This window comes from Balaenoptera physalus (assembly GCF_965194825.1).
Source record: "Balaenoptera physalus genome assembly, chromosome: 1".
Taxonomy (NCBI): Eukaryota; Metazoa; Chordata; class Mammalia; order Artiodactyla; family Balaenopteridae; genus Balaenoptera; species Balaenoptera physalus.
The window spans coordinates 70,877,144-70,899,733 of NC_138882.1; the positions used below are offsets into that span (position 1 = coordinate 70,877,144).

Consider the following 22,590-nt stretch of genomic DNA (forward strand, 5'->3'; position numbering starts at 1 on the left):
ACTGCTGTGTTTATGCTGCTTTACGCCCACTTGATTCACTTACAGGGAGATATCAATATATAGGTTTTAAGATTCTTACTAGTCAGATATATTCTTGGGCGGTAAATAGGGGGTGTTGAGTCCAGTTCACTGAGCAAGGAGTAGGTCTTGTCTGTTACATATTTAGTTTATGGAATGGTATCTGTGCTAATTTCAAACCCTTGTTTTATGCATCACCCCACCTCACCTTTCCCGTTAAGCAGCCATAGTGTGTTTTCTAAATGTGTGACTCTGTTCTGTTTTGTAATTCAGTTCTTGTGAAGCGATTTTTACATTCCCTCTATAAGTGATATCTTATGATAATTGTCTTTTTCTGTGTGACTTATTTCACTTAAAATCATCGTACCTAAATCCACTCATCATGCTGCTACTAGCCTTATGACATTGATTTCATGGCTGAGTGATATTCCATTGTACATAAGTACCACAGCTTCTTTATCCATTTTTCTCTTTCCTGGGATATTTAAGTTGTAGTGAAGTGGAGATTCTTGTAAAAAGAGCAGCCCTAAACTTTGGGGTGCCTGTGTCTTGTTGATTTGAAGTTTTCCCAATTTATATGCCCATGAGTGGAAGTGTCCTATGCTCTCTAGCTGTGTTTTGTAGATGTTTTGGGAAACACCATACAATTCTCCAGAGTGGCCGTTGGGAATTTACATCCCGCCCATCAGCATAACAAGGTTCCCATTTCTCCCTGGCCTGTCCTGCATTTCTGGTTTTTACACTTTTTTAGGATGGCCCTTTTGACTGCTGAGAAGTGAGACTTCTTAGTAGTGCTGATTTGCATTTCCTGCTTCTGCAGAATGTGGGATGTTCCCGAACCAGGGATCGAACCTGTGTCCCCTGTATTGGCAGGCGGATTCTTAACCACGGTGCCACCAGGCAAGCCCCCATGTAAATTATTACAGAGCGTTCAGTAGACCTCCCTTGTTATATGGTGGTTCTTTTTGACACATGTGTTTAATGTGTATTTGTATACGTATGGTAAACCTAATCTTAATGTACCCATTCCTCCCACCTTTCCTTTGAGATAACCGTGGTTTGTTTTCTAAGTCTGTGAGAGTCTTTCTCTGTGGAAGTATGTTCATATGTGTCAGTTGTTAGGTAACACCTAGAAGTGATATCACAGGATATTTGTCGTCTGCTGTCCGACTTACCTCATATTCTGTGATTATCTCTAGGCTCATCTAAGGTCCTGCAAAGAGCAGTGTTTCATTCTTTTCCATGGCGAATATTCCACCGTGTCCATGGACCACTTCTTCTTTTTACATTCACCTGTTGATGGGCATTTTGGTTACTTCCAAGTCTTGGCTATGCTAAATATTGATGCAGTGCAGGATTGCCAGCCCGTGTCTTTGGGATTCTGGTCTTCTCAGGGGTTAGGCCCAGCAGTGGGCCTACTAGATCATATGGTAGTTCAATTTTTACCTTTCAACGCACCTCCATTCTGTTCTCACTACTGGCTGTTACCAGTTTACATCCACCAGCAACCAGAGGGTACACGGATCTCTAAAGCCCCTTCAGGATTTATTGTTTGTAGACTTTTTACTGATGGCATTTTGAGTGTTGCATGGTGATACCTTTTTGTAGTTTCAATTTGCATGCATCTAATAATTCCCGATATTGAGCTTTTATCTACGTCCGTTTTCCTTTTCTTTTCTCTTAAGTGAAACACAGAAACTTACCTCTTTAAATTGTTTCCTTGAAAATTGTGCCATGTTCTGAATTCCTGTGGCCATTACCTGTACCAGGATATTTTTTGAGGGCAGGTGTCATTTACAGCCCTGTAGTAATTGTGAATATTACATGACCATTAGCTCTGGATTTAAAGCTGCTGTTGCAGGAAACGGCCACAAGGAGGCAGCATTTCTATATTCCCAACTCTGGTTACTAGAGCAACATAGCCTTCCTGGAAGTCCTGTTTGTAGGTTGTAAAGTAGAGTGGAATGTGCCAGGACAAACCCCCAAAAACGATGTCTACTTATTTGTTGTTGGTATTCTTAGTTAAATTTTCATTTTTCTCAGAGCAAATTTGATTGCAATATTGTGTTTGCTCTAGGTGTACAGAGTCTCTTTCATTGATACATATATCTTTTCATGTTTGGATGCCGTTCCATATAGGTTATTACAGAATGTTGTGTAGACCTCTCTTGGTATTCGGTATGTCTTTGATGATTATATATTTTATAAGTATTAGCATATGTCTGTTGAACCCAATATCCTCCGTTATACATTCCTCACACCTTTCCATTTGGTTAACCACAAGCTTGTTTTCTGAACACGTGAGTGTCCTTCTCTGTGGAAATAGGTTCATTCCTATCAATTTTTAGATAACACCTATATGTGATATCATAGGATATGTGTCTCTCACTTTCTGACTTACTTCAAGTTGTGTGATTATCTGTAGCCTCATCTATGGTGCTGCAAACGGCACTGTTTCATTATTTTCTGTGTCTAATATTGCATTGTGTACATGGACCACTTTTTCATCCATTCATCTGATGATGGACATTTTTGTGGCTTCCATGTCTTGGTTATTGTAAATACTGCTGCAATACACGATTTTCCATCCCGTGTTTTTTGGTTCTGGCTTTCACAGGTTACAGGCCCAATAGTGGGCCTTCTGGATCATATGGTGACTCAATTTTTACCTTCCAACGCACTGCCATTCTGTTCCTATTATTGGCTGTTACCAGTTTACATCCCACTTAGACCAAGAGGTTACGCTATTCTCCACAACTTCTTCAACACCTATTGTTTGTTGACTTTTTGCTGATGGTCATTCTAACTGGTGTGAGGTGATACCTTTGTGTAGATTGGATTTCAATGAGTCTAATAATTCCTGATGTTTTGTGTTTATGAATGTCGTTTTCATTTTTTTTAAGATTGAGCTAAACTTACAACTTCATATTGCCTTCTTGAAAAATTTGCCGCGTTTGGATTTTTTTGGCCATTCCCTACCCCAGGACATTTTTTGAGGGCATGAGTCATTTATAGCCCTGCAGTCCTTGTGAATATTAGTGACTATTAGCAGTAGATTTAAAGCTGCTGTTTGAGGAAATGGCCTTAGGGTGCCAACATTTATACGTTGCCAACTCTGCTTGCTAGGGAAACAGAACCTTTCTGCAAGTTGTGCTTTTAGGTTGCAGATTAGAGTGGAATGTGCCAGGATAAAACCCCATAAATTTTAGCTTCCTTAATCCTTGTTTAAGTTGTAGTTTTGATCAGAGCAAATTTGATTGAAAAATGCCTTTTGTTCAAGGTGTACAGAATCTTGTTCATTTACACATATGCATACATCTATTGATCTTTGGGTCTTTTTCCATGTAGGTTATTACAGAGTGTTGAGTAGACCACTCTTGGTATTCCATAGGTCTTTGGGATTATATATTTTATATGTATTAGTATATGTGTGTTAACCCCAATATCCTAATTTATCCATTCCTCACATCTTTTCTTTGGATTAACCATAAGTTTGTCTTCTCAATCTGAGATTGTCTTTCTCTATGGAAATATGTTCATTTTTATGAATTTTCAGATAACATAAGTGATATCATAGGACATTTGTCTTTCGCATTCTGACTTACTTAAGGTTGTGTGAGTATCTCTAGGCTCATCTGTAGTGCTGCATATACCATTCTTTTATTTTTTTTCGTGACTGATATTCCACTCTGACCATATACCACTTATTCTTTGTCCATTCATCTGTTTGTGGACCTTATTTTTGCTTCCATGTCTTGACTATTTCAATATTGCTGCAGTGCACATTTGCCTGCCTCTGTCTTTCTGATTCTGGTGGTCTTAGGTTTTAGGCCCAAAAGGTGCCCTGCCGCATCATATGGTAGCTCAATGTTTACCTTTTAAAGCAGCTCCATTCAGTTTTCGTTAGTGCTGTTACCACTTCACATCCCACCAGCAGCCAGAAGGTACACAGTTCTCTAAAACAGCTTCAGCATTTATAGTTTGTAGACTTTTTGCTGATGGTCATTTGACTGGTGTGAGCTGAAACCCTTTTGGAGGTTGGATTTGCATGTGGCCAGTAATTCCTTGTACTGAGCTTTAGGCATGTCCTTTTTTTTGTTATCCTTTTTTTTAAAGAGTGAGTCCAACGTTCCTCTTCATATTGACTGTTCGAAAAATTTGTCATGTGCTGAATTTTATTGCCTATTCCCTACCCCAGGGCATGTTTTGAGGGTGTGTGTCATTTACAGCCCTGCAGTCCTTTTGACTATTAAGCAACCATTAGCACTGGGTTTAAAGCTGCTGTTATGGGAAACAGCCACAAGGCGGCAGCATTATTACGTTCTCAACTCTTGTTACTAGGGCAACAGAGTCTTCCTGGAGGTAGTGTTCCGAGGTTGTAAATTAGAGTTGAATGTGCTGGGACAAGCCCCCAGTAGTTCATGTCTCCTTACTTAAGTTTGTTTTTTAAATTTAATTTCTATTTCTTATCGGAGTATATGTGATTAGAGTGTTGTGATTGTCTGACTGTACAGAATCTGCTCAATGATTCATACATGTATCTGTTCAACTTCGGATCCTTTTACTATGTATGTTATTACAGGATATTGAGTAGACCTGCCTTGGTATTTGGTAAGTGTTTTGTCATTATATATTTTCTATGTATTGGTGATTATATAATTCATATAGTTTATATGTTATATGTTTATATACATTTAACATACATTAGTATATGTATGTTAGCCAAATTATCCTAATTTATCCATCCTCCTACCTTTCATTTTGGTTAAGCATTAGTTTGTTTTATAAGTCTGTGAGTGTCTTTTTCTGTGGAAATATATTCAATGGTAACAATCTTAGGATAACATGTATAAATGATATCATAGGATATTTGTCATTCCCTTTTGACTTACTTAACCTAATATGATTATTTCTAGGATCATCTGTAGTCCTGAAAAAGGCATTGTTCATTTCTTTCCCGAGGCTACTATTCCATTCTGTCCGTATACCACTTCTTCTTTGTCCATTCATCTGTTAATAGACCATTTTTTTGCTTCCATGTCTTGGCTATAACAATATTGTTGCAGTGCACATTTGCCTCCCTCTGTCTTTCCGATTCTGGTGGTCTTAGGATATAGGCCCAAAAGGTGCCCTGCCACGTCATATGGTAACTCAATGTTTACCTTTTAAAGCAGCTCCATTCAGTTTTCGTTAGTGCTGTTACCACTTTACATCCCACCAGCAGCTAGAAGGATGAGAGGTCTCTAAAACCCCTTCAGCATTTATAGTTTGTAGACTTTTTGCTGATGGTCATTTGACTGGTGTGAGCTGAAACCTTTTTGAATTTGAATTTGCATGTGGCTAATAATTCCTTATACTGAGCTTTAGGAATGTCTTTTTTTTTCTTTTCCTTTTTTTTTTAAAGAGTGAGTACAACTTTCCTCTTCATATTGAATGTTTGAAAAATTTGTCATGTGCTGAATTTTCTTGCCTATTCCCTACCCCATGGCATTTTTTGAAGGCCTGTGTCATTTAGAGCCCTGCAGTCCTCGTAACTATTAAGCAACCATTAGCACTGGGTTTAAAGCTGCTGTTATGGGAAACAGCCACAAGGCGGCAGCATTATTACGTTCTCAACCCTTGTTACTAGGGCAACAGAGTCTTCCTGGAGGTAGTGTTCCGAGGTTGTAAATTAGAGTTGAATGTGCTGGGACAAGCCCCCAGTAGTTCATGTCTCCTTAGTTAAGTTTGTTTTTTAAATTTAATTTCTATGTCTTATCGGATTATATGTGATTAGAGTCTTGTGATTGTCTGGCTTTACAGAATCTGCTCAATGATTCATACATATATCTGTTCATCTTTGGATCCTTTTACTATGTATGTTATTACAGGATATTGAGTAGACCTGCCTTGGTATTTGGTAAGTGTTTTGTCATTATATATTTTGTATGTATTGGTGATTATATAATTCATATAGTTTATATGTGATATGTTTATATACATTTAACATTCATTAGTATATGTATGTTAGCCAAATTATCCTAATTTATCCATCCTCCCACCTTTCATTTTGGTTAAGCATTAGTTTGTTTTATAAGTCTGTGAGTGTCTTTTTCTGTGGAAATATATTCAATGGTAGCAATCTTAGGATAACATGTATAAATGATATCATAGGATATTTGTCATTCCCTTTTGACTTACTTAACCTAATATGATTATTTCTAGGATCATCTGTAGTCCTGAAAAAGGCCTTGTTCATTTTTTTCCCGAGGCTACTATTCCATTCTGTCCGTATACCACTTCTTCTTTGTCCATTCATCTGTTAATAGACCATTTTTTTGCTTCCATGTCTTGGCTGTATCAATATTGTTGCAGTGCACATTTGCCTCCCTCTGTCTTTCCGATTCTGGTGGTCTAAGGTTATAGGCCCAAAAGGTGCCCTGCCACGTCATATGGTAGCTCAATGTTTACCTTTTAAAGCAGCTGCATTCAGTTTTCGTTAGTGCTGTTACCACTTCACATCCCACCAGCAGCTAGAAGGATGAGAGGTCTCTAAAACCCCTTCAGCATTTATAATTTGTAGACTTTTTGCTGATGGTCATTTGAGCGGTGTGAGCTGATACCTTGTTGGAGGATGGACTTGCATGTGGCTAATAATTCGTTATACTGAGCTGTAGGCATGTCGTTTTTTATTTCCTTTTTTTTTAAAGAGTGAGTACAACATCCCTCTTCATATTGACTTCTTGAAAAATTAGTCATGTGTTGAATTTTCTTGCCTATTCCCTAGCCCAGGGTATTTTTTGAGGGCAGGTGTCATTTAGAGCCCTGCAGTCCTTGTGACTATTAAGCAACCATTAGCACTGGGTTTAAAGCTGTTGTTGTGGGAAACAGCCACAAGGCGGCAGCAATATTACGTTCTGAACTCTTGTTACTAGGGCAACAGAGTCTTCCTGGAGGTAGTGTTCCAAGGTTGTAAATTAGTGTTGAATGTGCTGGGACAAGCCCCCTAAGTTTATGTCTCCTTACTTCTGTTTGTTTTTTAAATTTAATTTCTATTTCTTATCAGAGTAAATTTGATTAGAGTGTTGTGATTGTCTGGCTGCACGGAATCTGCTCAATGACTCATACATATGTCTGTTCATCTTTGGATCCTGTCACCATGTATGTTATTACAGAATATTGAGTAGACCTCCCTTGGTATTATGTAGGTGTTTTGTCATTATATGTTTTATATGTTTTGGTGATTATATAATTCATATAGTTTATATGTTATATGTTTATATACATTAGTATATGTATATTAGCCGCAGAGTCCTAATATATCCATCCTCCCACCTTTCATTTTGGCTAACCATTAGTTTCTTTTATAAGTCTGTGTGTGTCTGTTTCTGTGGAAATATGTTCATTGGTAGCAATCTTAGGATAACATGTATACATGATATCATAGGATATTTGTCATTCCTCTTGACTTACTTAACCTAATATGATTATTTCTAGGCTCATCTGTAGTCCTGAAAATGGCATTGTTCATTTTTTTCCCGAGGCTACTGTTCCATTCGTTATGTATACCACTTCTTCTTTGTCCATTTATCTGTTGATAGATATTTTTTTGCTTCCATGTCTTGGCTACTGTAAATACTGCTGTAATACACGATTTTCCGTCCCGTGTCTTTTTCATTCTGGCTTTCACAGGTTACAGGCCCAATAGTGGGCCTTCCGGATCATATGGTGACTCAATTTTTACCTTTCAACGCACTGCCATTCTGTTCCTATTATTGGCTGTTACCCCTTTACATTCCACTTAGACTGAGAGGTTACGCTATTCTCCACAACTTCTTCAACATCTATTTTTTTTTCACTTTTTCCTGATGGTCATTCTGACACGTGTGAGGTGATATCTTTGTGTAGAATGGATTTGCATGTGTATCATATTTCCTGATGTTTTGCGTTTATCAATGTCCTTTTCAATTTTTTTAAGATTGAGCAAAACATACAACTTCTAAATGCCTTCTTGAAAAATTTGCCACGTTTGGATTTTTTTGGCCATTCCTTACCCCAGGACATTTTTTGAGGGCATGAGTCATTTACAGCCCTGCAGTCCTTGTGAATATTAGTGACCATTAGCAGGAGATTTAAAGATGCTGTTTGAGGAAACGACCTTAGGATGGCAACATTTCTACGTTGCTAACGCTGCTTGCTAGGGAAACAGGACCTTGCTGCAAGTTGTGCTTTTAGGTTGCAAATTAGAGTGGAATGTGCCAGGACAAACCCCCATAAGTTTTAGCCACCTTAATTCTTGTTTGTGTCTTTAAGTTGTAGTTTTTATCAGAGCAAATTTGATTGAAAAATGTCTTTTTTTCTAGGTGTACAGAATCTTGTTCATTTACACACACATATATATATCTATTGATCCTTGGGTCCTTTTCCATGTAGGTTATTACAGAGTGTTGAATAGCTCACTCTTGGTATTCCATAGGTCTTTGGGGATTAAATATTTTATATGTATTAGTATATGAGTGTAAACCCCAATATCCTAATTTATCCATCCCTGACACCTTTTCTTTGGCTTAACCATAAGTTTGTCTTCTCAATCTGAGATTGCCTTTCTCAATGGAAATATGTTCATTTTTTATGAATTTTCAAATAACATAAGTGATATCATAGGGCATTTGTCTTTCGCATTCTGACTTACTTCACGTTGTGTGATTATATCTAGGCTTCTCTGTGGTGCTGCATATGCCATTCTTTTATTTTTTTTCGTGACTGATATTCCATTCTGTCCATATACCACTTCTTCTTTGTCCATTCATCTGTTTATGAACCTTTTTTTTGCTTCCATGTCTTGGCTATTTCAATATTGCTGCAGTGCACTTTTGCCTGCCTCTGTCTTTCCAATTCTGGTGGTCTTAGGTTATAGGCCCAAAAGGTGCCCTGCCGCATCATATGATAGCTCAATGTTTACCTTTTCAAGCAGCTCCATTCAGTTTTCGTTAGTGCTGTTACCACTTTGCATCCCAACGGCAGCTAGAAGGTACACGTTTCTCTAAAACCCCTTCAGCATTTATAGTTTGTAGACTTTTTGCTGATGGTCATGACTGGTGTGAGCTGAAACCTTTTTGAATTTGAATTTGCATGTGGCTAAAAATTCCTTATTCTGAGCTTTAGGTATGTCCTTTTTTTTCTTTTCCTTTTTTTTAAAGAGTGAGTACAACTTCCCTCCTCTTATTGACTTCTTGAAAAATTTCTCAGGTGTTGAATTTTCTTGCCTATTCTCTAAACCAGGGCATTTTTGAGGGCGTGTGTCATTTACAGCCCTGCAGTCCTTGTGACTATATAAGCAACCATTGGCACTGGGTTTAAAGCTGCTGTTGTGGGAAACAGCCACAAGGCGGCAGCATTATTACGTTCTCAACTCTTGTTATTTGGGCAACAGAGTCTTCCTGGAGGTAGGGTTCCGAGGTTGTAAATTAGAGTGGAATGTGCTGGGACAAGCCCCCAGAAGTTTATGTCCCCTTACGTATGTTTCTTTTTTAAATTTAATTTCTATTTCTTATCAGAGAAAATTTGATTAGAGTGTTTTTATTGTCTGGCTGTACAGAATCTGCTCAATGATTCATACATATGTCTCTTCATCTTCGGATCCTGTTACCAAGTATGTGTTTACAAAATGTATATTTTAAAGGTATTGGTAATTATATAATTCATATAGTTTATCTGTTATATGTTTATATACATTTAACATACTTTAGTATATGTATGTTAACCCCATAGTCCTAATTTACCCATCGTCCCACCTTTCATTTTGGCTAACCATTAGTTTATTTGATAAGTCTGTGAGTGTCTTTTTCTGTGGAAATATGTTCATTGGTAGCAATCTTAGGATAACGTGTATAAATGATATCATAGGATATTTGTCATACCGTTTTGACTTACTTAACCTTATATGATTATTTCTAGGCTCAAATGTAGTCCTGAAAACGGCATTGTTCATTTTTTTCCCGAGGCTACTATGCCATTCTGTCCGTATACCACTTCTTCTTTGTCCATTCATCTGTTTATGGACCTTTTTTTTGCTTCCATGTCTTGGCTATTTCAATATTGCTGCAGTGCTCATTTGCCTGCCTGTGTCTTTCCGATTCTGGTGGTCTTAGGTTATAGGCCCAAAAGGTGCCCTGCCGCATCATTTGGTAGCTCAATTTTTACCTTTTCAAGCAGCTCCATTCAGTTTGCGTTAGTGCTGTTGCCACTTTACATCCCACCAGCAGCTTGAAGGTACACAGTTCTCTAAGACCCCTTCAGCATTTATCGTTTCTGGACATTTTGCTGATGGTCATGACTGGTGTGAGCTGAAACCTTTTTGAATTTGAATTTGCATGTGGCTAATAATTCCTTATACTGAGCTTTAGGCATGTCCTGTTTTTTCTTTTCCTTTTTTTTAAAGAGTGAGTACAACTTCCCTCCTCTTATTGACTTCTTGAAAAATTTCTCATATGTTGAATTGTCTTCCCTATTCCCTACGCCAGGGCATATTTTGAGGGCGTGTGTCATTTATAGCCCTGCAGTCCTTGTGACTATATAGGCAACCATTGGCACTGGGTTTAAAGCTGCTGTTGTGGGAAACAGCCACAAGGCGGCAGCATTATTACGTTCTCAACTCTTGTTACTTGGGCAACAGAGTCTTCCTGGAGGTAGGGTTCCGAGGTTGTAAATTAGAGTGGAATGTGCTGGGACAAGCCCCCAGAAGTTTATGTCCCCTTACTTATGTTTCTTTTGTAAATTTAATTTCTATTTCTTATCGGAGTAAATTTGATTAGAGTGTTTTGATTGTCTGGCTGTACAGAATCTGCTCAATGATTCATACTTATGTCTGTTCACCTTTGGACCCTGTTACCATGTATGTGATTACAGAACGTATATTTTAAAGGTATTGGTGATTATATAATTCATATAGATTATCTGTTATATGTTTATATACATTTAACATACATTAGTATATGTATGTTAACCCCATAGTCCTAATTTACCCATCCTCCCACGTTTCATTTTGGCTAACCATTAGTTTATTTGACAAGTCTGTGAGTATCTTTTTCTGTGGAAATATGTTCATTGGTAGCAATCTTAGGATAACGTGTATAAATGATATCATAGGATATTTGTCATACTTTTTTGACTTACTTAACCTTATATGATTATTTCTCGGCTCAACTGTAGTCGTGAAAACGGCATTGTTCATTATCTTCCCGAGGCTCCTATTCCATTTGGTCCGTATACCACTTCGTCTTTGTCCATTCATCTGGTTATGGACCTTTTTTCTGCTTCCATGTCTTGGCTATTTCACTATTCTTGCAGTGCACATTTGCCTGCCTCTGTCTTTCCGATTCTGGTGGTCTTAGGTTATAGACCCAAAAGGTGCCCTGCCGCATCATATGGTAGCTCAATTTTTACCTTTTCAAGCAGCTCCATTCAGTTTTCGTTAGTGTTCTTACCACTTTATATCCCACCAGCAGCTAGAAGGTACACAGTTCTCTAAGACCCCTTCAGCATTTATAGTTTGTAGACATTTTGCTGATGGTCATGAGTGGTGTGAGCTGAAACCTTTTTGAATTTGAATTTGCATGTGGCTAATAATTCCTTATTCTGAGCTTTAGGCATGTCCTTTTTTTTCTTTTCCTTTTTTTTAAAGAGTGAGTACAACTTCCCTCGTCTTATTGACTTCTTGAAAAATTTCTCAGGTGTTGAATTTTCTTGCCTATTCTCTGAACCAGGGCATTTTTGAGGGCGTGTGTCATTTACAGCCCTGCAGTCCTTGTGACTATATAAGCAACCATTGGCACTGGGTTTAAAGCTGCTGTTGTGGGAAACAGCCACAAGGCGGCAGCATTATTACGTTCTCAACTCTTGTTACTAGGGCAACAGACTCTTCCTGGAGGTAGTGTTCCAAGGTTGTAAATTAGAGTGGAATGTGCTGGGACAAGCCCCAAGAAGTTTATGTCTCCTTACTTATGTTTGTTTTTTAAACTTAATTTCTGTTTCTTATCAGAGTAAATTTGATTAGATTGTTTTGATTGTCTGGCTGTACAGAATCTGCTCAATGATTCATACATATGTCTCTTCATCTTTGGATCCTGTTACCAAGTATGTGTTTACAAAATGTATATTTTAAAGGTATTGGTGATTATATAATTCATATAGTTTATATGTTATATGTTTATATAAATTTAACATACATTAGTATATGTATGTTAACCCCATAGTCCTAATTTACCCATCGTCCCACCTTTCATTTTGGCTAACCATTAGTTTATTTGATAAGTCTGTGAGTGTCTTTTTCTGTGGAAATATGTTCATTGGTAGCAATCTTAAGAAAACTTGTATAAATGATATCATAGGATATTTGTCATACCCTTTTCACTTTCTTAATGTTATTTGATTATTTCTAGCTCAACTGTAGTCTTGAAAACGGCATTGTTCATTTTTTTCACGACGCTACTATTCCATTCTGTCCATATACCACTTCGTCTTTGTCCATTCATCTGTTTATGGACTTTTTTTTTCCTTCCATATCTTGGCTATTTCAATATTGCTGCAATGCATATTTGCCTGCATCTGTCTTTCTGATTCTGGTGGTCTTAGGTTATAGGCCCAAAAGGTGCCCTGCCACATCATATGGTAGCTCAATTTTTACCTTTTCAATCAGCTTCATTCACTTTGCGTTAGTGCTGTTGCCACTTTACATCCCACCAGCAGCTAGAAGGTACACAGTTCTCCAAAACCCCTTCAGCATTTATCGTTTGTAGACGTTTTGCTGATGGTCATGACTGGTGTGAGCTAAAACCTTTTTGAATTTGAATTTGCATGTGGCTAATAATTCCTTATACTGAGCTTTAGGCATGTCCTTTTTTTTCTTTTCCTTTCTTTTAAAGAGTGAGTACAACTTCCCTCCTCTTATTGACTTTTTGAAAAATTTCTCATATGTTGAATTTTCTTACCTATTCCCTACGCCAGGGCATGTTTTGAGGGCGTGTGTCATTTACAGCCCTGCAGTCTTTGTGACTATATAAGCAACCATTGACACTGGGTTTAAAGCTGCTGTTGTGGGAAACAGCCACTAGGCGGCAGCATTATTACGTTCTCAACTCTTGTTACTAGTTCAAAAGTTTCTTCCTGGAAGTAGTGTTCCAAGGTTGTAAATTAGAGTGGAATGTGCTGGGACAAGCCCTCAGAAGTTTATGTCACCTTACTTATGTTTGTTTTTTAAATTTAATTTCTATTTCTTATCGGAGTAAATTTGATTAGAGTGTTGTGGTTTTCTGGCTGTACAGAATCTGCTCAATGATTCATACATATGTCTGTTCATTTTCGGATTCTGTTACTATGTATGTTATTACAGAATGTTGAATAGACCTCCCTTGGTATTTGGTAGGTGTTTTGTCTTTATATATTTTATATGTATTGGTGGGTATATAATTCATATAGTTTATATGTTATTTGTTTATATACATTTAACATACATTAGTATATCTATGTTAGCCCCATAGTCCTAATTTATCGATCTTCCCACCTTTCATTTTGGCTAACCATTTGTTTGTTTTTTAAGTCTGTGAGTGTCTTTTTCTGTGGAAATATGTTCATTGGTAGCAACCTTAGGCTAATATGTATACATGATATCATAGGATATTTGTCATTCCCTCGTGACTTACTTAAGCTAATATGATTATTTCTAGGCTCATGTGTAGTCCTGAAATCGGCATTGTTCATTTTTTTCCCGAGGCTACTCCTCCATTCGGTATGTGTACCACTTCTTCTGTGTCCATTTATCTGTTGATAGACATTTTCTTTGCTTCCATATCTTGGCTATTGTAAATACTGCTACAGTACATGATTTTCCATCCCGTGTCTTTTTGATTCTCACTTTCACAGGTTAAAGGCCCAATAGTGGGCCTTCCTGATCATATGGTGACTCAATTTTTACCTTTAAACGCGCTGTCATTCTGTTCCTATTATTGGCCATTATCAGTTTACATCCCACTTAGACCGAGAGGGTACGCTATTCTCCACAACATCTTCAGCATCTATTGTTTGTTGACTTTTTGCTAATGGTCATTCTGACTGGTTTGAGGTGATAACTTTGTGTAGATTGGATTTGCATGCGTCTAATAATTCCTGATGTTTTGCGTTTATCAATGTGCTTTTCATTTTTTTTTAAGATAGAGCTAATGTTACAACTTCAAATTGCCTTCTTGAAAAATTTGATGCGTTTGGAATTTTTGGCCTTTCCCTACCCCAGGACATTTTTAGAGGGCATGAGTCATTTACAGCCCTGCAGTCCTTGTGAATATTACTGACCATTAGCAGTAGATTTAAAGCTGCTGTTTGAGGAAACGGCCTTAGTGTGGCAGCATTTCTACATTGCCAACTCTGCTTGCTAGGGAAACAGAACCTTTGTGCAAGTTGTGCTTTTAGGTTGCAGATTAGAGTGGAATGTGCCAGGACAAACCCCCATAAGTTTTAGCCTCCGTAATTCTTGTTTGTGTCTTTAAGTTGTAGTTTTTATCAGAGCAAATTTCATTGAAAAATGTCTCTTTTTCTAGGGTACAGAATCTTGTTTATTTACATATATACATATATCTATTGATCTTTGGGTCCTTTTCCATGTAGGTTGTTATAGAGTGTTAAGTAGACCACTTTTGGTATTCCATAGGTCTTTGGGGATTATATATTTTATATGTATTAATATATGTGTGTTAACCCCAATATCCTAATTTATCCATTCCTCACACCTTTTCTTTGGCTTAACCATAAGTTTGTCTTCTCAATCTGAGATTGCCTTTCTCTAGGAAATATGTTCATTTTTATGAATTTTCAGATAACATAAGGGACATCATAGGGCATTTGTCTTTCACATTCTGACTTACTTCACGTTGTGGGATTATCTCTAGGCTCATCTGTGGTGCTGCATATGCCATTCTTTAATTTTTTTTGTGACTGATATTCCAATCTGTCCATATAACACTTCTTCTTTGTCCATTCATCTGATTATGGACCTTTTTTTTGCTTCCATGTCTTGGCAATTTCAATATTGCTGCAGTGCCATTTGCCTGCCTCTGTCTTTCCGATTCTTGTGGTCTTAGGTTATAAGCCCAAAAGGTGCCCTTCCGCATCATATGGTAGTCAATTTGTACCTATAAAAGCAGCTCCATTCAGTTTTCATTAGTGCTGTTACCACTTTACATTCCACCAGCAGCTAGAAGGTACAGAGCTCTCTAAAAGCCCTTCAGCATTTATAGTTTGTAGACTTTTTGCTGATGGTTATTTGACTGGTGTGAACTGAAACCTTTTTGGAAGTTGGATTTGCATGTGGTTAATAATTCCTTATACTGAGCTTTAGGCATGTCCTTTTTTTTCTTTTCCTTTTTTATTTAAATAGTGACTATAACTTCCCTCTTCATATTGACTTCTTGAAACGTTTGTCATTTGTTGAATTTTCTTGCCTATTCCCTTCCCCAGGGCATTTTTTGAGGGAAGGTGTCATTTACAGCCCTGCAGTCCTTGTGACTATTAAGCAACCATTAGCACTTGGTTTAAAGCTGCTGTTGTGGGAAACAGCTACAAGGCGGCAACATTATTACATGCTCAACTCTTGTTACTGGGGCAACAGAGTCTTCTTGGAGGTAGTGTTCCAAGGTTGTAAATTACACTGGAATGTGCTGGGATGAGCCCCCAGAAGTTTATGTCTCCTTACTTCTGTTTGTTTTTTAAATTTAATTTATATTTCTTATTGGAGTAAATTTGATTAGAGTGTTTTGATTGTCTGGCTGTACAGAATCTGCTCAATGATTCATAGGCATGTCTGTTCATCTTCGGATCCTGTTACCATGTATGTTATTACAGAATGTTGAGTAGACCTCCCTTGGTATTTGGTAGGTGTTTTGTCATTATAAATTTTATATGTATTGGTGACTATATAATTCATATAGTTTATATACATTCAACATACATTAGTATATGTATGTTAGCCCCATAGTCCTAATTTATCCATCCTCCCACCTTTCATTTTGGCTAACCATTAGTTTGTTTTATAAGTCTGTGAGTGTCTTTCTCTGTGGAAATATATTCATTGGTAGCAATCGTAGAATAACATGTATACCTGATATCATAGGATATTTGTCATTCCCTCTTGACTTACTTAACCTAATATGATTATTTTTAGGCTCATCTGTAGTCCTGAAAATGGCATTGTTCTTTTTTTTCCCTAGGCTACTATTCCATTCTGTCCATATACTACTTTTTCTTTGTACTTTCAACTGTTTATGGACCTTTTTTTTGCTTCCATGTCTTGGCTATTTCAATATTGCTGCAGTGCACATTTGCCTGTCTCTGTCTTTCCGATTCTGGTGGTCTTAGGTTATAGGCCCAAAAGGTTCCCTGCCGCATCATATTGTAGATCAATTTTTACCTTTTAAATCAGCTCCATTCTGTTTTCTTTAGTGCTGTTACCACTTTACATTCCACCAGCAGCTAGAAGGTACAGAGTTCTCTAAAAGCCCTTCAGCATTTATAGTGTGTAGACTTTTTGCTGATGGTCATTTGACTGGTTTGAGCTGAAACTTTTTTCACGTTAGATTTGCATGTGGTTAATAATTCCTTATACTGAGCTTTAGGCATGTCCTTTTTTTTCTAAAAACTGACTACAACTTCCCTCTTTATATTGACTTCTTGAAAAATTTGTCATGTGTAGAATTTTCTTGCTTATTCCCTACCCCAGGGCATTTTTTGAGGACAGGTGTCATTTATAGCCCTGCAGTCCTTGTGACTAGTAAGCAACCATTAGCACTTGTTTTAAAGCTGCTGTTATGGGAAACAGCCACAAGGCGGCAGCATTATTACATTCTTAACTCTTGTTACTAGGGCAACAGAGTCTTCCTGGAGGTAGTGTTACAAAGTTGTAAATTAGAGTGGAATGTGCTGAGACAAGCCCACAGAAGTTTATGTCTTCTTACTTATGTTTGTTTTTTTAATTTAATTTCTATTTCTTATCGGCGTAAATTTGATTAGAGTGTTGTGGTTTTCTGGCTGTACAGAATATGCTCAATGATTCATACATATGTCTGTTCATCTTCGGATCCTGTTACCTTGTATGTTATTACAGAATGTTGAGTAGACCTCCCTTGGTATTTGGTAGGTGTTTTGTCATTATATATTTTATATGTATTGGTGACTATATAATTCATATAGTTTATATGTTATATGTTTATATACATTTAACATACTTTAGTATATGTATGTTAGCCCCATAGTCCTAATTTATCCATCCTCCCACCTTTCATTTTGGCTAACCATTAGTTTGTTTTGTAAATCTGTGATTGTCTTTTTCTGTGGAAATATGTTCATTGGTAGCAATCTTAGGATAACATGTATACATGATATCATAGGATATTTGTCATTCCCTCTTGACTTACTTAAGCTAATATGATTATTTCTAGGCTCATGTGTAGTCCTGAAATCGGCATTGTTCATTTTTTTCCCGAGGCTACTCTTCCATTCGGTATTTGTACCACTTCTTCTTTGTCCATTTATCTGTTGATGGACATTTTGTTTGCTTCCATGTTTTGGCTATTGTAAGTACTGCTGCAATATACGGTTTTCCATCCCGTGCCTTTTTGATTCTGGCTTTCACAGGTGACAGGCCCAATAGTGGGCCTTCCAGATCATATGGTGACTCAATTTTTACCTTTAAACGCACTGCCGTCCTGTTCCTATTATTTGGCCATTACCAGTTTACATCCCACTTAGACCGAGAGTTTACGCTTTTCTCCACAACTGCTTCAGCACCTATTGTTTGTTGACATTTTTTTTCACACACACACAGTGTAATTTATTTTTACAAGAGATAAATAGACTGACACTAAGCATTGTACATGGATGACCACAACAAAAGCAACAATGATTGCAGTTACCAAACCTGAAAGACACTCATACTATGTCATAATATTGACATTCAGTCCAGTAATCCTCCACTGTAACAGCTCCTTTACTTTGCAGTGAAAATTGATTTGTATATTCTTTGCCTCTGAGTCCTTGTGGGATTTTTTTTTAAATTCAGACAGAAAGTCACAAAAATTATACTCATCCTCATCAGTTCACTCAGTCCCATGTAATTAATTTTTGTTTTCATCTTGATCTTTCGTTAGCACTTTTTTGAGTTCATCAGTTTTTCATTAGAGTTCTGAAAATGCTTATTCATTCAGTTCAGCAGTGCAGTCAGTTACCAGAAACTTGTACTTGTCAGAGTCTTTTACATGAATTTCTTAAAGATGAAACCCTTTAATAGGAACATATTTGCCAAAGCATCAGAGTACACCCAGAACTGTCTGTAAATGAGAAAAGACTTAAAAATGACCACAGTTAAAGATTTGATGAAAGTTCATAATAATGCAGTTGACAAGAAAATTAGTTATTTCTGAGATATACATTTTAAAGTAATAACTAGGATTATTACTTATAACATTATACCAGAACATATAAGATTTTTAGAAATTTCATGTAATGTCTGAAACATTTATATTAACATATTTCCATACATATTTCCATACAAATACAAATATAAGATTTTTAGAAATTTCATGTAATGTCTGAAACATTTATATTAACCTATTTCCATACAAATAACCCAATGAAAGTTTAGTATTAGTTGTTTTGTTTGTTTGTTTTTTTATACTGCAGGTTCTTATTAGGCATCAATTTTATACACATCAGTGTATACATGTCAATCCCAATCGCCCAATTCAGCACACCACCATCCCCACCCCACCGCAGTTTTCCCCCCTTGGTGTCCATATGTCCATTCTCTACATCTGTGTCTCAACTTCTGCCCTGCAAACCGGCTCATCTGTACCATTTTTCTGGGTTCCACATACATGCATTAATATACGATATTTGTTTTTCTCTTTGTGACTTACTTCACTCTGTATGACAGTCTCTAGATCCATCCACTTCTCAACAAATGACTCAATTTCGTTCCTTTTTATGGCTGAGTAATATTCCATTGTATATATGTACCACAACTTCTTTATCCATTCGTCTGTTGATGGGCATTTAGGTTGCTTCCATGACCTGGCTATTGTAAATAGTGCTGCAATGAACATTCGGGTGCATGTGTCTTTTTGAATTACGGTTTTCTCTGGGTATATGCTCAGTAGTGGGATTGCTGGGTCATATGGTAATTCTATTTTTAGTTTTTTAAGGAACCTCCATATTGTTCTCCATAGTGGCTGTATCAATTTACATTCCCACCAACAGTGCAAGAGGGTTCCCTTTTCTCCACACCCTCTCCAGCATTTGTTGTTTGTAGATTTTCTGATGATGCCCATTCTAACAGGAGTGAGGTGATACCTCATTGTAGTTTTGATTTGCATTTCTCTAATAATTAGCGATGTTGAGCATCTTTTCATGTGCTTCGTGGCCGTCTGTATGTCTTCTTTGGAGAAATGTCTACTTAGGTCTTCTGCCCATTTTTGGATTGGGGTGTTTGTTTCTTTAATATTGAGCTGAATGAGCTGTTTATATATTTTGGAGATTAATCCTTTGTCCGTTGATTCGTTTGCAAATATTTTCTCCCATTCCGAGGGTTGTCTTTTCGTCTTGTTTATGGTTTCCTTTGCTGTGCAAAAGCTTTGAGGTTTCATTAGGTCCCATTTGTTTATTTTTGTTTTTATTTCCATTACTCTAGGAGGTGGATCAAAAAAGATCTTGCTGTGATTTATGTCAAAGAGTGTTCTTCCTATGTTTTCCTCTAAGGGTTTTATAGTGTCCAGTCTTATATTTAGGTCTCTAATCCATTTTGAGTTTATTTTTGTGTATGGTGTTAGGGAGTATTCTAATTTCATTCTTTTGCATGTAGCTGTCCAGTTTTCCCAGCACCACTTATTGAAGAGACTGTCTTTTCTCCATTGTATATCTTTGCCTCCTTTGTCATAGATTAGTTGACCATAGGTGTGTGGGTTAATCTGTGGGCTTGCTATCTTGTTCCATTGATCTATGTTTCTGTTTTTGTGCCAGTACCATATTGTCTTGATTACTGTAGCTTTGTAGTATAGTCTGAAGTCAGGGAGTCTGATTCCTCCAGCTCCATTTTTTTCCCTCAAGACTGCTTTGGCTATTCGGGGTCTTTTGTGACTCCATACAAATTTTAAGATGATTTGTTCTAGCTCCGTAAAAAATGCCATTGGTAATTTGATAGGGATTGCGTTGAATCTGTATATTGCTTTGGGTAGTATACTCATTATCACAATGTTGATTCTTCCAATCCAAGAACATGGTATATCTCTCCATCTGTTGGTATCATCTTTAATTTCTTTCATCAGTGTCTTATAGTTTTCTGCATACAGGTCTTTTGTCTCCCTAGGTAGGTTTACTCCTAGGTATTTTATTCTTTTTGTTGCAATGGTAAATGGGAGTGTTTCCATAATTTCTCTTTCAGATTTTTCATCATTAGTGTATAGGAATGCAAGAGATTTCTGTGCATTCATTTTGTATCCTGCAACTTTAGCATATTCATTCATTAGCTCTAGCAGTTTTCTGGTGGCAGTTTTAGGATTCTCTATGTATAGTATCATGTCATCCGCAAACAGTGACAGTTTTACCTCCTCTTTTCCAATTTGTATTCCTTTTATTTCTTTTTCTTCTCTGATTGCCGTGCATAGGACTTCCAGAACTATGTTGAATAATAGCGGTGAGAGTGGACATCCTTGTCTCGTTCCTGATCTTAGAGGAAATGCTTTCAGTTTTTCACCTTTGAGAATGATGTTTGCTGTGGGTTTGTCATATATGGCCTTTATTATGTTGAGGTAGGTTCCCTCTATGCCCACTTTCTGGAGAGTTTTTATCATAAATGGGTGTTGAATTTTGTCAAAAGCTTTTTCTGCATCTATTGAGATGATCATATGGTTTTTATTCTTCAATTTGTTAAGATGGTGTATCACATTGATTGATTTGCGTATATTGACGAATCCTTGCATCCCTGGGATAAATCCCACTTGATCGTGGTGTATGATCCTTTTAATGTGTTGTTGGATTCTGTTTGCTAGTGTTTTGTTGAGGATTTTTGCATCTATATTCATCAGTGATATTGGTCTGTAATTTTCTTTTTTTTAGTGTCTTTGTCTGGTTTTGGTATCAGGGTGATGGTGGCCTCATAGAATGAGTTTGGGAGTGTTCCTTCCTCTGCAATTTTTGGAAGAGTTTGAGAAGGATAGGTCTTAGCTCTTCTCTAAATGTTTGATAGAATTCACCTGTGAAGCCATCTGGTCCTGGACTTTTGTTTGTTGGAAGATTTTTAATCACAGTTTCAATTTCATTACTTGTGATTGGTCTGTTCATATTTTCTGTTTCTTCCTGGTTCAGTCTTGGAAGGTTATACCTTTCTAAAAATGTGTCCATTTCTTCCAGGTTGTCCATTTTATTGGCGTAAAGTTGCTCGTAGTAGTCTCTTAGGATGCTTTGTATTTCTGCGGTGTCTGTTGTAACTTCTCCTTTTTCATTTCTGATTTTATTGATTTGAGTCCTCTCCCTCTTTTTCTTGATGAGTCTGGGCTAATGGCTTATCAATTTTGTTTATCTTCTCAAAGAACCAACTTTTAGTTTTATTGATCTTTGCTATTCTTTTCTTTGTTTCTATTTCATTTATTTCTGCTCTGATCTTTATGATTTCTTTCCTTCTGCTAACTTTGGGTTTTGTTTGTTCTTCTTTCTCTAGTTTCTTTAGGTGTAAGGTTAGATTGTTTACTTGAGATTTTTCTTGTTTCCTGAGATAGGCTTGTATAGCTATCAACTTCCCTCTTAGAACTGCTTTTGCTGCATCCCATAGGTTTTGGGTCGTCGTGTTTTCATTGTCATTTGTCTCTAGGTATTTTTTGATTTCCTCTCTGATTTCTTCAGTGATCTCTTGGTTATTTAGTAACGTATTGTTTAGCCTCCACGTGTTTGTCTGTTTTACGTTTTTTTCCCTGTAATTCATTTCTAATCTCATAGCGTTGTGGTCCGAAAAGATGCTTGACATGATTTCAATTTTCTTAAATTTACTGAGGCTTGATTTGTGACCCAAGATGTGATCTATCCTGGAGAATGTTCCGTGCGCACTTGAGAAGAACGTGTAATCTGCTGGTTTTGGATGGAATGTCCTATATATACCAGTTAAATCTAACTGGTCTGTTGTGTCATTTAAAGCTTCTGTTTCCTTATTCATTTTCATTTTGGATGATCTGTCCATTGGTGTAAGTGAGGTGTTAAAGTCCCCCACTATGATTGTGTTACTGTCGATCTCCTCTTTTATAGCTGTTAGCAGTTGCCTTATGTATTGAGGTGCTCCTATGTTGGGTGCATATATATTTATAATTGTTATATCTTCTTCTTGGATTGATCCCTTGATCATTATGTAGTGTCCTTCCTTGTCTCTTGTAACATTCTTTATTTTAAAGTCTATTTTATCTGATATGAGTATAGCTACTCCAGCTTTCTTTTGATTTCCATTTGCATGGAATATCCTTTTCCATCGCCTCACTTTCAGTCTGTATGTGTCCCTAGGTCTAAAGTGGG

At 37.0% G+C, this 22,590-nt stretch overlaps 1 protein-coding gene across 1 annotated transcript in view; it reads right to left on the reverse strand.

The window, feature by feature from the left end:
* Positions 1-1,191: 1,191 nt before the first annotated feature.
* LOC309654418 (uncharacterized protein) overlaps positions 1,192-22,590 on the reverse strand; it is a gene marked incomplete at its 5' end in the record, with an annotated part of 886,940 nt that continues 865,541 nt past the window's right edge. Inside the window, one exon of the mRNA XM_082448342.1 lies at positions 1,192-1,311. Coding sequence (XP_082304468.1) covers positions 1,220-1,311 — 92 coding nt within the window. The 3' untranslated portion in view covers positions 1,192-1,219. The remainder of the gene's footprint in view (positions 1,312-22,590) is intronic.